The 18,841-nt window shown below is 32.2% G+C and overlaps 1 protein-coding gene across 2 annotated transcripts in view; it reads right to left on the minus strand.

Annotated features, from left to right (window-relative positions):
- Positions 1–16,540, minus strand: part of LOC137387014 (cullin-2-like) — a 30,624-nt gene extending 14,084 nt beyond the window's left edge. The window contains exons 1-7 of one of the 2 annotated variants that reach the window (XM_068073295.1): positions 16,404–16,540; positions 12,948–13,129; positions 12,469–12,571; positions 11,644–11,850; positions 9,619–9,701; positions 3,946–4,159; positions 3,083–3,245 (exon numbers count right to left, since the gene is read on the minus strand). In XM_068073295.1, the coding sequence (XP_067929396.1) occupies positions 3,083–3,245; positions 3,946–4,159; positions 9,619–9,701; positions 11,644–11,850; positions 12,469–12,571; positions 12,948–13,066 (889 nt within the window). In that variant the 5' untranslated portion in view covers positions 13,067–13,129; positions 16,404–16,540. Of the gene's footprint in view, positions 1–3,082; positions 3,246–3,945; positions 4,160–9,618; positions 9,702–11,643; positions 11,851–12,468; positions 12,572–12,947; positions 13,130–16,358 lie in introns of both variants that reach the window. The other variant, XM_068073303.1, reaches the window with a different exon arrangement.
- Positions 16,541–18,841: the final 2,301 nt, after the last annotated feature.

Here is an 18,841-nt window from a genome sequence, read left to right on the forward strand (position 1 = left end):
TTATGAGAACAGCATCACTCTGTATTTTTCAACTGCTCAGGTTATACTGTTGTACCGTGTTTTTTGTGCACGATTTTCTGTGCAGAATTATGTGAATTAAACGTACTGTGCGTAGACCAAAAGTTTGCCAGTAAAATGAAAGATAGTACAAAGAAAAAGCAAATGATAACAATTGATATTAAACGGAAAAATATTGAAAAATATGCGAAATGTGTATGCGTGATTGAGCTAGCTCAGCAATATGACAGAAATACATTCATAATTATCAAACAGAAGGATTATATTCAGGGCATTTAGTTCGCAAAAAGGACTAACCATAGTTTCTAAACGGCGCAGCGATCTTCACGACCGCTGGTGGCATTGGACAAACAATTGGCCGGTGACAGCGTAACTAAAACGATGCTATGTGAAAAGGCCGGCGCTATCTATCCAAACTGTTTAATAGACATTCGGACAAGCTGGCTAGTGGTCGTGCATTAACCATTTGTGACGACACCTTTGTTCGTCCTAATCGCAACATGTTGCAAGGGCGACAAAGGCAAACGTCCTTAGATAGGTTTATCTTAAAACAGCCGGCTAGTCGTGAAAGCGAAAAAAAAGGAAAAATTTCTCGTTAACCAGCGAGAAACTTCAAACTATGAACTCTTTTAACACTTTGATAAAATCCAAATTTATCAAAGTCAAATGTTGTAACGAAGGATAACTTATATCTCCCTCCCTGGCAAATGCGAGTGTTAACTGCTATTGTATGTATTTAATTTTACATTTTAATTAATCACATTTCCTTGCATTATTTTTTATTTGTTGCTTTTTGAAAGCATGTAGTACGTAAAAACAATAACCAACATGTTCTTTCTGTTACAATATCTTGTTTTGAGTGTTTTATTTGCTTTTTTTAGAGTATGGAAACCAATCAATATATATTTAATTGTTCTATATATAAATAAATTGCACCAACATGCGAGTAAATTGACATACGAGCTCAGTCTCGGAACGCATTAAGCTCGTAAGTTGAAGTATGACTGTACTATCATATATATAACTATCACTAACTACTATCATATATATAACTAGCACTAACTACTATCATATATATACCTATTACTAACTACTATCATATATATAACTATTACTAACTACTATCATATATATACCTATTACTAACTACTATCATATACATGTATATAACTATTACTAACTACTATCATATATATACCTATCACTAACTACGATCATATATATAACTATTACTAACTACTATCATATATATAACTATCACTAACTACTATCATATATATACCTATCACTAACTACTACCCTATATATAACTATCACTAACTACTATCATATATATAACTATCACTAACTACTATCATATATATAACTATCACTAACTACTATCATATATATAACTATTACTAACTACTGTCATATATATACCTATCACTAACTACTATCATATATATACCTATCACCAACTACTATCATATATATACCTATCACTAACTACTATCATATATATAATTATCACTAACTACTATCATATATATAACTATCACTAACTACTATCATATATATAACTAGTATTAACTACTATCATATATATAACTATCACTAACTACTATCATATATATATAACTATTACTAACTACTGTCATATATATACCTATCACTAACTACTATCATATATATACCTATCACCAACTACTATCATATATATACCTATCACTAACTACTATCATATATATAATTATCACTAACTACTATCATATATATAACTATCACTAACTACTATCATATATATAACTAGTATTAACTACTATCATATATATAACTATCACTAACTACTATCATATATATATAACTATTACTAACTACTATCATATATATACCTATTACTAACTACTATCATATATATACCTATTACTAACTACTATCATATATATAACTATTACTAACTACTATCATATATATACCTATTACTAACTACTATCATATATATAACTATCACTAACTACTATCATATATATAACTATTACTAACTACTATCATATATATAACTATTACTAACTACTATCATATATATAACTATCACTAACTACTATCATATATATACCTATCACTAACTACTACCCTATATATAACTATCACTAACTACTATCATATATATAACTATTACTAACTACTGTCATATATATACCTATCACTAACTACTATCATATATATACCTATCACCAACTACTATCATATATATACCTATCACTAACTACTATCATATATATAATTATCACTAACTACTATCATATATATAACTATCACTAACTACTATCATATATATAACTAGTATTAACTACTATCATATATATAACTATCACTAACTACTATCATATATATATAACTATTACTAACTACTATCATATATATACCTATTACTAACTACTATCATATATATACCTATTACTAACTACTATCATATATATAACTATTACTAACTACTATCATATATATACCTATTACTAACTACTATCATATATATAACTATCACTAACTACTATCATATATATAACTATTACTAACTACTATCATATATATAACTATTACTAACTACTATCATATATATATAACTATCAATAACTACTATCATATATATAACTATTACTAACTACTATCATATATATACCTACCACTAACTACTATCATTAGTCACATTGCAAAGATATTGTTAGTAATAATTCTGCAATGTGTTTATTTAGCCACGAGCCTGCTTCAGGCTTGCTGACCCAAAACAGCGACAGACTGAGAAGTCTTTGTGATCTTGAACTCTAAGCCTTAGGTAATCCATTTGAAGCGGGTGCCTTGTCAGCTTGATTCAGCCAATTTCTAAGCTGGTCTCATACATATGTACTATAGTAATATCCCACTACAGACGAGCAAATGTCAGGTTTGGACAGTCAAAAAATATAACATGTACAACCATTAGTGACTCCTCTAAGCAACAGATGACTCTTCAGTTGTACCCTCCCCCTTCCACCATTACTTTATCCTTCTTCCTCTCCAAGTGAGCTAGCTAGGAGTTGCTTACCCTTTGAACTCTCCCGCTGCACAAGCTCATGACACTCGGCGTGTAACATGCTGAGGTGGTCAGAAGAGAATCTCTCCTCAAGCTGCATCTTAACAAGTTTGTAAGAGGAAGGATGAAGATACCTCCTGCACCTCCTCTCCTCATCGGTCAGCAATTGGATGGCCTGTAACAGCACTACTGGTTATACATTTCATTTCCAGAAACTGCGTGCCCATACATAACAGGTTATTAGCAATCAATCATTTAACAGTTCCAGGAAAGGGAAGATCAAAAATGCAAAAGGCATAATGCGGTGTTTAAAAATTAGAATGTGGTGTCTAGGAGTGTAGTAACAAGGCTAGTCTACAAGGTTTGATGAGAAACTTGGGAGAGGCCATAGCGTAGAACACAAATTTGTAGCAACAACAATTACTAGCCAGCCAATGGTGCATTGAAAATTGCTTTATCACCAGTTACCAACTACCACAAGTTTTAAAACATTTCAACTTTTTGAAACATAAATATAACAGTTTGAACAAAAATATGAATCCTGTGTGTTTTGAATTGATGCATTTTGAATCCTGCCTATTTCCGAACTGCCATGCATATAGGATTAGCTAAAACCTTAATAATTTGAAGTATTATAACAAGCCAGCTAAAAAGCAGGTTACTGGATACTCTTAGCTAATTATCTAAGAGCCGAAGTACTACCGACATCAGCTGACAACTCCCTCAACCAAAAACTGACAAACGGATGAAACCAGTCTTATGATGAACTGTCTAACAGGAGAGAACATTTTGATCAATCACACCAGCAGAAGCCAGCTAACAAAGCAAGGCAAAATGTATTCATACAAAGATTATAAGACTGACTATCTTCCTACCTTCTCAAGGTACTCACAACATGTGAGTTCACTAATATATTCGCTCGCCTTTTGCCTGTAGTACTCGCCAGTCGTCTTGAGGAATCTATCCTCGAACACTGACTTATAGAGCAGTAATTCCGATTTAGACGTCGAACGCTCATCAACGGCCACCAATGAGTTAATGACAGCATGCACGACACCCTGGTTGACGGTGCTCGACTGAGTCCGATCTCTGAAATGTCCAACATACATGTAAGTAGATCTGGTGTGACATCTAGTCAAACTAACAGGTGATCAACGAGGCTGAGGAATACAAGAACAACTGCAAATGTACAAGTTATATCATTCTCAGAGTTGATGGAATATGTCATATATATATATATACATGTATATATATATGTATATATAGCGTATAATAAATATATATCATCAATATATATCATCAATATATATCATATGTATATATATATACATCATATATATATATATATCATAGATATATATACCATATGTATATACATCATATATATATATATATATATGATGTATATACATCATATGTATCATGTATGTATGTATACATGTATATATCATGTATATCATATATGTATATATCATATAACTGTAGCAAACTGCAAACTGTAGCGAACATATCAGTGAGTGCAATGAGCTTTTATTCAACAATGTTAAATATAGATATAAAATAAAAATATGTCTTTAAATTTACAATGAGATAAAAATTGAAAATGCTAACAAATTGCAAAGAAAGACACAGGCTATTATATGATATGATATTATAATAACCTGCTACAATAATACACCTATAATACACCTATAATACACCTGCTATAATACACCTGCTATGATATTATAATAATATCATAGCAGGTGAAGTGCAAGCAATAGATATCAACTGGTAGAGATATTTCTCGGTTTCTCGATGCATATTTATTAAGAGATCTTTGACAAGTAAGAGCTAAGTTAGCAGACTTATTGCATCCAAAGGGTTTAATATCGGTCCACCATAAAAAGAGGGCAGAATATAGGTGACATCAGCTTCGTACATAATAGGGCTAAATTTGTCTTCCGAAAATCCGGACGAGCCATTTGAAAAATAGACCACCAGCCTCTATTTGAACGCCGCCTCCAATTGACCGCCACAATAGAGAAGGTTGAAAAATAGCACACCCTGACGTTCAATTAGAGGTTTTACGGTATATCATATATACATATCATCCCACGACCAAACGAGCGGAGCGAAGTGTGGGAGTTTTTATGATAAATGCATGTGTACACAACTTACGAAAATTATTCATCAACAATGAGACAAACCCTTGTTGAGAAATTTTATCAACAAATTTAAGCATCGTTTTGTAAAGTCGTTGAAGTATAATAACGATACAAAACACATTTAAACCTATTTAAATATGTTACCAAGTCTTTGTAAACCGTCGGTATTATCTTAAAACTTACCCACCTGATCGGATTATACACAAATAGACAGATTAATTTAGACGAAAATTGCCACGAAACGCTTGAAAAGCTCGGTTTAATAAAAGTTAAGACCGAAAATTGAAACGCCAATAAAGCCGTGCGACAGATAGTAGAACTATTTAGCAGTGTGCATTTCACGAGAAAACCGTGCTCATTTCATCAGTCTATGGCATTTTTTACTTGTAATCGAATTTATTCGAAGGTTTCTGTAATAAACATAGACCGTTTGAGGCGTAGACCGATCTAAAGGTACAAAATTGTGGTACACAGTTTATCAGCCTGTGTTTTTTGTCCAATCACCGAAAGTTTCATTATTTAAAGCGTTAGCTGAAATTCTTTACACTTTATGTACAAGCTAGGGCCGAACTACAACGCCCCTTTATGACGAGAACATTCTTTATTTGGCTACAGTTTTAGACGCGTGAATGCTCATACTCGCTTTCTGTTAAAGATCACTTATCAAAACCATTCTACATTCAACGCAACCAACTTTCAAACTGTGTATAGTACACAGTAGCTTGCCATTTTACTTCTAATTTTGCATTTCAGAGTTATAATAAACATAGGTATATTTCTTTATTGTTGTTGAATTACATACATTACAGTAAATTAGGCCTACAGCTTTATAACACTTTTATAACAGCTTTTATTTTGCTGCAGTTTGCAGAAATCTTCCAGACGCGTGAACGCTCATAGGTTTTCTATTATTGCTGTATTACTATATTAACAATATTGCTTATTCTAATAATATCAGTGCATTTTACTTCTAATATTGGCCAACATTGCATTTCTCCTATTGCAAGGGAGAGATATAAACGTATAATATTTTCCTTTCATTATTGCTGTTTGTCATGACCAAACACTTTTTAAATAGATTTTCTAAAAATCTATATAAATAACACAACTTCTCGATATTGCTACCTATGACGTTTTGAAATGTAAACAAAATTGTGCATTGGTTTTCTATTATTACTATAATAATAACATTGATTATTCTAAGAATATCAGTGCATTTTACTTCTAATATTGGCCAATATTGCATTTCTCCTATTGCAGGGGGAAAATATAAACATCTTTTCCATTCATTATTGCTGTTTGTTGTATATAATAACACCCACACCCAGTACATTACAGCTACTATTGCAGTTATCCTATTGCACTGCAGGGCCATTTGACTGCTAATATTGCATTTCTCAACCATCAGTACCCTTTCTTTTTTTGCCAATATCTCTGGCCATCTCTTTGGTCGTGGGCTGTATGACAGTGGAATTTCTAGTACATATATATATATATCATATATATATATCATATATATCACATATATATCATATATACATATTACATATATATCATATATATCATATATATATATATATATATATATATATATAAACAATATACCTATATATCATATATAAATTTGGTGAGAATTTTATTAAAATTTGACTAAGCATAAAAATTACTAAAGGTTTCATATTACACAAAAGGTTTTATTATCAGATAAAATCCTTTATGCCGACTTTTAACCTATGCTTTATTGTATATCATATATACATGTATATATAAATCATATATATAAATCATATATATATTATATATATCATTTATATATATATATATCATGTATATATATATATATATAAATTGTGTATATATAAATCATATATATATATATCTATATATAGATATATATGTATATATATAGATATTTATATTATATATATACAGCCATTATATATATAATGTATATATAGATATATATATATATTATATATATATCCTATATATACATATATATATATAAATCATGTATATATATAAATCATATATATATAAATCATATATATATCTATATATACATATAGATATATATGTATATATAGATATTTATATTATATATATAGCCATTATATATATAATGTATATATAGATATATATATATATTATATATATATATCCTATATATACATATATATATAAATCATGTATATATATAAATCATATATATATATAAATCATATATATATATATATATACATATAGATATATATGTATATATAGATATTTATATTATATATATATAGCCATTATATATATATATATAATGTATATATAGATATATATACATATATATATAAATCATGTATATATATAAATCATATATATATAAATTATATATATATATATATATCTATATATACATATAGACATATATGTATATATAGATATTTATATTATATATATAGCTGTTATATATATATAATGTATATATAGATATTTATATTATATATATATATAGCTGTTATATATATATAGCTGTTATATATATATAATGTATATATATATATATATATATATAGAGATGAACCAATCTACTATATAAACAGCAATCGTTGTCTGTCTGTCTGATTGATTGTCCGCCTTATAGAGCGGTCTTTCCTTTTATCGTCGTACGAATTTCAGTCGTACGAAGCGAACTGAATTAATATGTGTAGTAACAGTAAATAAATTATAGAGCGGTCTTTCTTTTTCCATTCGGTCGAACGAAGCCAACCGAATTAATATGAGTACTAATTATCGTAATTTCGTAATATCGTAATTTCGTAATATGGACTATTAGCCGCTACTTTTCTCTGACGATTTGAGCAAAACGGCTTATATAATGGTGTGGCGATTCTGTTGTTTTTCTTTCACCGCTCGGGCGCATTAACCAAAATCCCCGGTTAGCACGCTTTTTAAACGGCAAATTTTCTGCCGTGTTAAAAAGCACCTTTCCTGAGTTCTGCGGCCTATACAAAGGTGTCTATACAGCTATACAAATGTACTATTCATAAAATAAAATAAATTAGCGAGTAGTTATTTACATGCAATTAATATTTACTGCCAACGTGTACCGAGAAGGTCACGTAAACGTTTGTTTCTTGGAGCCACTGGAAAAACGCATTTCTCACCTACTAAACTTCCACATCAAAAAGGTAAGTGTTTCTTATACGATGTTGTATTGTCTATGAATTGCCACATCTCCACTACTTAATAACGTTGGATTTACCGCTGTTCGTGATAGTGGGTCATGTTCATTTCCTTCAGCAGCCGAGTTACTAATTTTTTCCAGCTACGAGTAGGCCTACTGTAGCTTACTATTACAGAACTTTCACGAGTACTCCGAGGGTTGCGATACGCTATTGTGAAAAGAAAGAGAGCAGCTGCTATCGACTTACTGTCACCCTGCATCAGCCATGACCAGCTATACGTCGCCTGCTCAAAAGTAGGCACACACCGAAAACTGTTTCTTCATACGCCCGACAGAAAAACCAAAAATGTTGTCTATCCGCAAGTGTTGCGTTGAACTAAGGGAGAGAGAGAGAAAGGGAGAGAGAGGGAGAGCGAGGAGAGGGGGGGAGAGAGGTAGAGAGAGAGAGAGAGAAGGGGAGAGAGAGGGAGAGCGAGGAGGAGAGGGGGGGAGAGAGAGAGGGAGAGAAAGAGGGAGAGAGAGGGGAGAGAGAGGGAGAGAGAGGAGGAAGAGAGAGAGAGGGGAGAGCGAGAAGGAGAGAAGGGGAGAGAGAGGAAGAGCGAGGAGGAGAGGGGGGAGAGAGAGAGAGAGAGGGAGAGGGGGAAGAGGGAGGGAGAGAGGGGGAAGAGGGAGGGAGAGAGGGGGAAGAGGGAGGGAGAGAGGGGGAGAGAGGGGAGAGACGGAGAGAGGGGAAAGAGGGAGAGAAGGAGAGAGAGAGGGAGAGAGAAAGAGGGAGAAGAGGGAGGGAGAGAGAGAGGGGAGAGAGGGGGAGAGAGGGGGAGAGAGGGGAGAGACGGAGAGAGGGGAAAGAGGGAGAGATGGAGAGAGGGAGATGTAACTGCATATTTGGAGTTGTTTTACAGTATGAAAGCCAACTCTCAATAAACCTTATGCTGCACGTGAATCTGTTACTGTAGGCGGGTATTGCAGCTAGTATATCTATATATATAATTATATATAATTATATATATATATAATTTTGTTATATAATATATATAATATATATATAATTATAATATATATAATTATATATATATATAATTTTGTCCTTAAGTGATGTATCCTTTCCTATTTGCTACAGTAACTTATGCTAATAACAGAAAAACAGCTATGATCAATTATCATCGCAGGTAAAAATAAAGAAAAACTGTCTATTTCGTCAAAAGGAAACATGACAAAGTGCTCACCTGTGAATTTCATCTAAAACTGTATCAACAAGACTCTTCTCTATAGGTATAATCAACAGTCTCTTCCATGCATCATACGCCAACTAAAACCAAAAGAATCCTAGGTTTTAGGAGACCTGGATATCATTAAACTTGAAAACTTGGCACAATTTTATTTATGAAATTATATTAGTAAAATAATTAAAGTAGCCTTTGACTCAAAACTGAGACGTCTAAAACGAAGCTCACACAGCTGCAATTAGGCACTGGCTATTTTAATTGTCGAACCTGCAATTGCCACTATATAGAAATACACAGGTGAACTCTCATAGTAACCTCTCATGAGTAAACTGTCAATCATACTACGTACCTTCAGAGTTGAGGTGTTAGTAACGACTGAGTAAAAAAGAGACAACCGTATTTCAATAGCGATTCAGGCATAACATTAACAGCATAGCTGATCAATGCTACATCTGCTGAGGATTAAAACCACTATAAAAAAAGAGAAGTATGTCTTTATTGCATGCTGAAAAGACATGGCTGGCGGCGCTGATTCTGAGACTATTACTATTCATATTTTTGTATTGATAAAGTTCACTATAAGCTTTTCAATTGACGAACTCCATTAAGAAAATTTTATCCAGCCATCTTGTGTTTATAGTGCTTGTCTGTTAAATTGATCATGATAGAACTTGAGAAAAACAAAGAGTTAAGTTTTAGTCCACATGCAATACCAAAACGGAGATGTCTGTAGGTAACATCAAGCCATAGTGAATTCAGCATACAGAAGAAAACCTTAAAACATTTACAACTGTTATTCAGCATACGTAAGAAAGACTAACAACATGTACAACTCTATTTTCAGCATACGTAAGAAAGACTAACAACATGTACAACTCTATTTTCAGCATATGTAAGAAAGACTAACAACATGTACAACTCTATTTTCAGCATGCGTAAGAAAGACTAACAACATGTACAACTCTATTTTCAGCATACGTAAGAAAGACTAACAGCATGTACAACTCTATTTTCAGCATACGTAAGAAAGACTAACAACATGTACAACTCTATTTTCAGCATACGTAAAAAAACTAACAACATGTACAAATCTTTTTCAGCATGCGTAAGAAAGACTAACAACATGTACAACTCTATTTTCAGCATACGTAAGAAAGACTAACAACATTTACAACTCTATTTTCAGCATACGTAAGAAAGACTAACAACATGTACAACTCTATTTTCAGCATATGTAAGAAAGACTACCAACATGTACAACTCTATTTTCAGCATATGTAAGAAAGACTAACAACATGTACAACTCTATTTTCAGCATACGTAAAAAAGAATAACAACATAAACCAAAGCAGCACACTTAGCAGTACATAAAATGATTCCTAGCACCCTACTGATAGTGTTGAACAAAAGTAAGATAGTTTGGTTTATTAGTGAAAAACTTGCAAAAAAATTTGTAAAAAAAATTTAATGGTCTTACCACATGTATATTGATTGCAAGTTGCATAAATAGTTGTATTAAAGAAAATGGGAGATGATGTCACTAACACATCCAAACTTACTTAAGCCCTCAGTAAAGTCATGTTGTGTATTAAGCTGCAACTAAATGTAGCGTGTTAGGGAAAAAGAAGAGTGCATGAACGGGTGACATAGTGACAGCACAAAATCTTGTCAATGTGAGAAGAGATGCGCTATCATTGGGAAAAGAGCATACAGACAGCCTCACATATTCAAAATTGAAACAGACACGCATCCCATATTGCAAAACGCTAACAGCAACGCATGCCTAATTTCCACAGCAACTGAAACATCTTTCGTAAGCTCAACTATTTTCTGTCTGATTAAATATGTTGCAGCCGCTTTATTACATTTTTATCAAAAAATCTGATTCATACACAAAATTTCAAACACAAAACAAGGTTGTTACTTGTACACAATGAAGTGAAGGAAACCTTCAAGTCGCAAGGTCATTGACAGTATATAAAGACTACTACAATCATAAAGAGAAAATATTCTCTCAGGGCTCACCTCTCCAATCTCCATAAACTGATTCTTTGGGTCGACAGGATGGATGTCTCCATAAGCGTAATCTGAACCAGTCTTCCTTTGTTTCTTAATGAATTGTTGATTGAGGTAGCTGAATAGGGCATTGATGTACTCACAGCCTTTGCTGTATTGCTGCCAGTATGTATAATACTTGGACATCAACCACTCGTCTCCAGAACTGGTTATGTCCTGTGCCACATCAGTAGAGGGAAGGGTTTAAAAATCAAACATTTTATCATTTCAACAGTGTTATTTAATAAGTGCTATTTAATATGACGTTTTTATACCGACGAAGGCCAAAGTAGTAAATTATACACTGCACAGCTAAACGCTGGTTCACACTATATCGCCGTATCTCGGCGTCGATGCCATAATACTTCGGTGATGGTTGATGATAATGATGTTTACTCCGTCACAAACCCATCCGCGTTTGCATCAGAAAATACTCCGTGACGTAGTGTCCTGATTTTTCTTTTCAAATTTTCGCAAAGAAACCTCTATTTTTGCGTGCTAAAATTAAATACTAGTCCTGCAGCGACTAACATAAACGGAAATAAATCACGCTATCCGCGAATTACCATCACCGAAATGGTTCACACTTGAAAGGCGATCGTCGATGCTCGGCGAAATATCAGAAAAGTTTGACAACTGCAAATTTTCCCAACGTATCCGCATTGCTTCATCGATGCCATCGGTTCACAGTTCACCTGAACGGCGATATAGTGTGAGTCTTTAGGGACAGAGTATGCGGAAAGACGATAATCCGTGAAGACTGGTATATTGATTACAGTGTGAATAAAGACTTACCCTATATATTTCTTTTACATGGCTTTCTAGATACATCCTAACTTCATGGTAAAGCTCTTTGTATAATGGCTCGGGATAAGCAACACATAAGGCATATACATCTCTGGAATACAACATTAAGGACCAAACCAAGTGTTTGCATATTATATTATATAAATTATACAATTGGTAAAAAATTTATATTCATTACAGAGCGGTCCCAATTGTGCAAGAGTTTGTGATCATACCATATTTGAATGGAGCACAAAGCCAACAGAAGCTAAGTACTAGCCTAACCGCTGCTAGACTGAAGATTGCAAATAGGAGCCTGCGTGTAAAGTATCAATCTATTAATTCCCAAGTCAAAACTTTTCATTTTCTAACAAGCCTGAGTTGGTAAGGTTGTGGGATTAACTAGCAGAACTAACAAGACATCTAGTCTCTATTTAGAAAACCTGTAAACAGCCATTAATCAGCAACAGCGTATTTCGCAAGGATACGAGAATCTATCATTCCATACTCTCCTTTCAACTTTTCCGCATGTAATAACAGCACGGAGAGTCACGGACAGATCTTTCCAGTATTCATCAAAGTTAACCAATCTGGGTTGAAGAGACATGGCAGAAACCGCCGTCTAGCTTTTGGTGTATAAGGAACTTCAATTTTGGTTGCTGATAACTTTCTATAAACATAGAAGATAACAAGTATGTCAGTCCAGCCATTCTCATCTTTAGTACTAATCCTGACTTATTTTGTAATTCAAATTGTTTTAAAATGCTCAAATTTTACCACACAGCATAATTATATTGCTGAAACTTATGATACAGCCTTGAAACAAAAAACAAAATACCACTTAAATCAAGCTTGGTTTATTAAAATGAAACTATTTGTTGAAAACCAAAAATATATCAACGAATCTCGTGAGTCTGTAAAGCGTTCAAACATAAGATTTCACTTATTAAACAAGGAGACTGCTAAACAGCGCTGTGGTAGATGGCTGTCAAATATGGAAAGCCAAACTAAAGCCTAAAGCTAATAGAAATCTAACATACATAAAAATATTTATTCAACACATAAAGCTAATGTTAACCTACTTGTATTAAAATAAAAACTACAGTCAAACATGTTTAGCCATTCTGATATTTACTGAGTATGTTAATGGCGATCACATGTTGGAGCAAATAATCTGATACAAATACAATGTTTCGTTTAACGCATTCTAAAGTTAAAAAGGCTAGTGATAAATACTTTAGGTTTTACATATAATATTCTCACATCTATTATACAGAAATGTGTAAAAATTAGGAATACATAATCACCATAAACAACTGACTAAATAAAGTAATAATAAATAAAAAGGTTTTCATTTTCAGATCGCCTTTAAGTTAAAAATGAGCAGATCGAATGTGATACAGGAAAAAAGTCAGTAGCGGTTGCAATAGAGACAGAAAACTAGTCTAATTAAGAATACATAGAAATTAAATTAACATAATTTATTTATATTTGTTTTATTTTACTTCTTTAGTTTGTCTTAAAATATCACCTCTAGCCTCTTCATTTTAACTCCTTCAAAACGTTCCTTTCTTGGCATCATTTACAACCTTTTTTTCAAGATAACTACAAGACCACTTCAAAGATACAAAGAATCGGACTGTAAATGTTTGTTCATGTTTTTTTTATCTAATGTTTTAATTCCAAAAAAACCATCACCTTTTTTACCACTACAACCAGCACTTGTTTTTGGGACCCACTTCATGAGATCACGACTAAGAGGGAAGATATAAAACGCTGTTTAGCATTATATGAGCACTGTAGAACCAAACTATGACAAGAAAAACTGTGTACATATGTAGTGATGCATTTTCAAAAAATTTCAGACAAATATTTGCTCAAATTTTATGTTGTATGTCAAAATGTTTGTATGTAAAAATTATGGTAAGTTCACACTTGACTGAATATTTAGCAATAAAACTTTTAATGCGAGCTGATCAAGGTAATACTCCTATGACTTTCAGTTAGCACAGGCTATAAGCTCCACAAAATGACAAAAATATGCAGTCTAATAAAAAGCTTTCGATATTGGCTCGATACCAAAAAGCTTCAAAATTTGTATAGCCCCATCCAACAATCTTTCCACAATTTTCATATATTTGCATTGCTAGATAAGTGTACTTATTGGCATGGACGGTGACCAAACAAAAAATATTTTAAGTTTAAAACCACATTCAACATGCATAACGATATGCTTTTATAAATTTGCTATGCATTTATGGCACAATGACAAAAATGCACACATAGCTAACAACTAAGTTTACGTGGCCACACACATTTAGTGCGTGAAAGAGCTTAGCCGCTGAACTTTTAACTGCACCAATCCATATCATGAACAAAAATATTATAATTATATTTATAATCTTTTAATTTCAATTTAAGTTTTGTGTATTATATCTATAAGATAAACCCAGGCACTATACTGATAGTGAGTACATCTGTGGTAGTAAAACCCTTTGGTTTACTAATGAAAATGCTAGACAAAAAAGTATATCAAATAGAAAATGTGCAAATAATTTAATTAATGCAGCATGTTTATCATGAATTCAAGTTATGATAATGACGTTTTTAAACTGAGTATTGAACCGCTATATAAACATAAGTAATATGGCATCACCTTTCACAACCCTTACCCTAAGCAAACATCACTATTGAGTTATGTTATACAACTAGATACAACTACCGAACAAATTGTGAAAAATGGCACGCAAACTGGAGATATTAGTAAAACTCATAACCTTGACAACAAGAAAGGGAACCTGTAGAAATGCCGAAAGAAAGTGGATTTACAATATGAGGATTTTACAAAAGTCCTACATGATGAAAATGTTGCTAATCTGTTTTTACAGAATTATGATTACAGAAGAATGATTACAGAAAAACACTGCTTTTACAAATACCATTTTCATAACCAAATTCCTGAATTTCCAACATATATAAAATGCTAACTTTCCATAAATCTGGACATAATACACAGAGTTCTTCTCTCAACTTCATTTGAGTATTCCAAAAAAGTAGCCTACATTTCATATATTCAGTTTCATATATTCAGCACATAACCTTCAAAACTGACGTAAACTAACAGTCTTTTATTTGACAGAGTCTTCTAAAAAGTGCACTAGATAATGGTCCTCACGTTTTAGCTTTTTTGTTAAAGTAAAAGCTGTAAAACTTACTTGTAATATTAGGCACAAAAACTTAGGTTTAGCAATTCTAAATTAACAAATTATAGCTTAGTATATAGGTAGCAAAACATGAACTTCAGTAGTAGTGGTACAATCTAAGTAAGTCAGTAAAAATACTTGCGGTATTAAACAGCGTGCACCGTCTACCGTAATTTATGTTTGCGTTAAAAATTGTTTGTCAAAAAACAACAGCCTTAGTGTGTATCAAAGTTTTTTTTTAATAGTTTGACTACCAAGTTTACTGAAAAATATAGCTTCTATAGTTGTCACATATTGCTAAACTGAAACGTTAGCAATAGCAGCTGTCGGCCAAACTAGTTTAACGTAATAAAAACAGGAATTTAGCCCATAAAATTTACGGCACTGACATGCAAAATCTAACCGTTCTTTTTAATGCATGTATCAAAGATTAAACTATTTTTGATTGATTTGATACAAGCAAATTCATATTTCTAAGAACGCATTATTCAACGATGAAATTCAAGTGGACATGTTTGCAACATTTGATGGTAATCATCGTTCACTGTAGCCAAAATAGATTTATATTTTATTTTAAACAAATTTAATTGGCATTTATATTCACATTACCAATGATGCCAAAGTATAAATGTTACTTTGTTCAAAAAGGTTAGCATTACGTAATATGTATTGCCAATATAGAAGCGAGTAACTTACAAAGGCTAGATCAGTTTGTTTGATATAAAAAAATCTATCTCTTACTAGTATCAGGAAGTTATAGCTTTGCTAGGTACCATCAGAAACGATTATGTTGAGCTTCTAAAATGGCAAAAACTAGTAAGAGTGCATGTTATTAGTCTTGTGTTGAAGGCGGAATTGTAACCTGCGTTACTAGTGCAATACAACTCGGTAATGATGCATTCGAAACGGGTGAACTCAAATGCTAATTAGCTTCTAAATGTATGACTTGTGTCCTCTTTCGTGCAAGAGGCAGATAAGTCTTTCAACAGCTCGGCATTGATAAATGAGCTACACCCATAGAGTAATCTCCCCCCTAGAGTGATAACTGTGCATTCAACAACACGAGCGTTTCCGGTGCCAACAAGGAGCGTTTAGGCCACGCCCCTTTTTTGTGCTAGTCAATCGTAGTAATTGACAGAACGATAACATCAGCCATGAGAATGATCATGAATTTCCACAGTTAAGATAGTAATTATTGCTCATATTAAAGAAATGATGATTATAGTTTATTACTCCAATATATGCTTATTATTTAAAGCAATTCAATACCTACATGCCTTGCAAAGGCACTGAATAGATAGTGTTAAGTAAGTGAGTTAATGCAATCAGTTACTCAAATGATATACAGCCCCCACACATGGGGGGGGGGGGCTGTACTCATCCTATTACTCATAGATAAGATAGATAGTCATACTGGGGTTGTATTACATTAGTGTGATGGGAAGCTAATCGACTGCCATCGACTGAAAGTATTGACATTGAATGGTGATAGAGTGATTCATTGACCCACAGTCCACAAACAGCCCTTGCATGTAATATTAGATTTCAATACATATCAATCAAATACATAGACTAGCTTGAAGCAAAGATGACCACTAGTTAGTGGACATCGCTGCTTGATGTAAGCAAGCAAAAAGCTTGAAAGAGTGGCAAATGTTGTTATATGTTAGATAAAAATAAATTATACTTAATTATACTAAATTTTAACTATTTAAAAATAAAATAGATTTTTTTATTACTTTATTTATTAAATAATTTTTTATTGTAATCATAGCTAAACAGATTATATTTAGCCATTACTTGCTAATTATTTTACATTTAAACACATTTACAGTTTTTTTTCCTAATTTATTTCAACAAAACACTTCTTTCATGATATGAAGTTTAAAAGTTGTAGTTTTTTGAAAAGCTTGAAAACCATTACGGTTGTTTTCTTTTTCCTATTAATTCATTTGAACTGCTTAAAAATATTTTCTCATTATATGAAGTTTAAAAGTTAGAATGGTAAATGTTATATAAAAATAAATTTTCTGTCCAAAGACTTTTTTATTACTCGGGCAACTCGGGTAGTACAGCTCATAGTTGATGGCAGTCAACTAGCTTCCCATCACACTAATGTAATACAACCCCAGTATGACTATCTATCTTATCTATGAGTAACTGATTGCATTAACTCATTTACTTAACACTATCTATTCAGTGCCTTTGCAAGTCATGCAGGTATCAGGGATTACGTGTATGTCACAATTTCCATTTCCATAACATTTCCTTACTTCATTTTTATATTATTTCCATTTCCAAAACATTTCCATAATTTATTTCCATATTATTTCCATTTCATAAAATTTCCATAATTTATTTCCATATTAATTCTATTTCCATAACATTTCCTTACTTCATTTCTATATTATTTCCATTTCCATAACATTTCCATAATTTATCTCCATATTATTTCCATTTCATAAAATTTCCTTAATTCATTTCCGTATTAATTCCATTTCCATAACATTTCCATAATTCATTTCCATATTATTTCTATTTCTATAACATTTCCCTTCTTCTTTTCCATAGTGTTTCTATATCATTTCCATAATTCATTTCCATTTCTATAACATTTCCTTACTTCAATTCTATATTATTTCCATTTCCATAACATTTCCATATTATTTCCATTTCAATAACATTTCCATATTATTTCCATTTCAATAACATTTCCATATTTCTAAAATAAAATTTCCATATTCATTTCCCTAAAATTATGGAAATATTTATGTTTATGGAAACAATGATATACAGGGGGCTGTATATCATTGGTTGTATATCATTGCTGTATGGGGCTGTGGGGGCTGTATATCATTGATGGAAATGGATATGAAAAAGTAAACATTTCCATAATATGTTTATTGATCCTGGTAGGAATTGAATTGCTTTAAATAATAAGCATATATTAGAGTAATAAACTATAAACATCATTTTTTTAATATGAGCATTAATTACTATCTTAACTGGAAATTCATGCTCCCTGTTTAACCTTTCTCATGGCTGATGTTATTGATCTAGTCAATCACTACGACTGACTAGCACAAAAAAGAGGCGTGGCTTAAACGCTCCTTGTTGGCACCGGAAACGCTCGTGTAGTTATTACTCTAGGGGGAGATAACTCTATGGCTACACCTACT

Source organism: Watersipora subatra, chromosome 1 (assembly GCF_963576615.1).
Source record: "Watersipora subatra chromosome 1, tzWatSuba1.1, whole genome shotgun sequence".
Taxonomy (NCBI): domain Eukaryota; kingdom Metazoa; phylum Bryozoa; class Gymnolaemata; order Cheilostomatida; family Watersiporidae; genus Watersipora; species Watersipora subatra.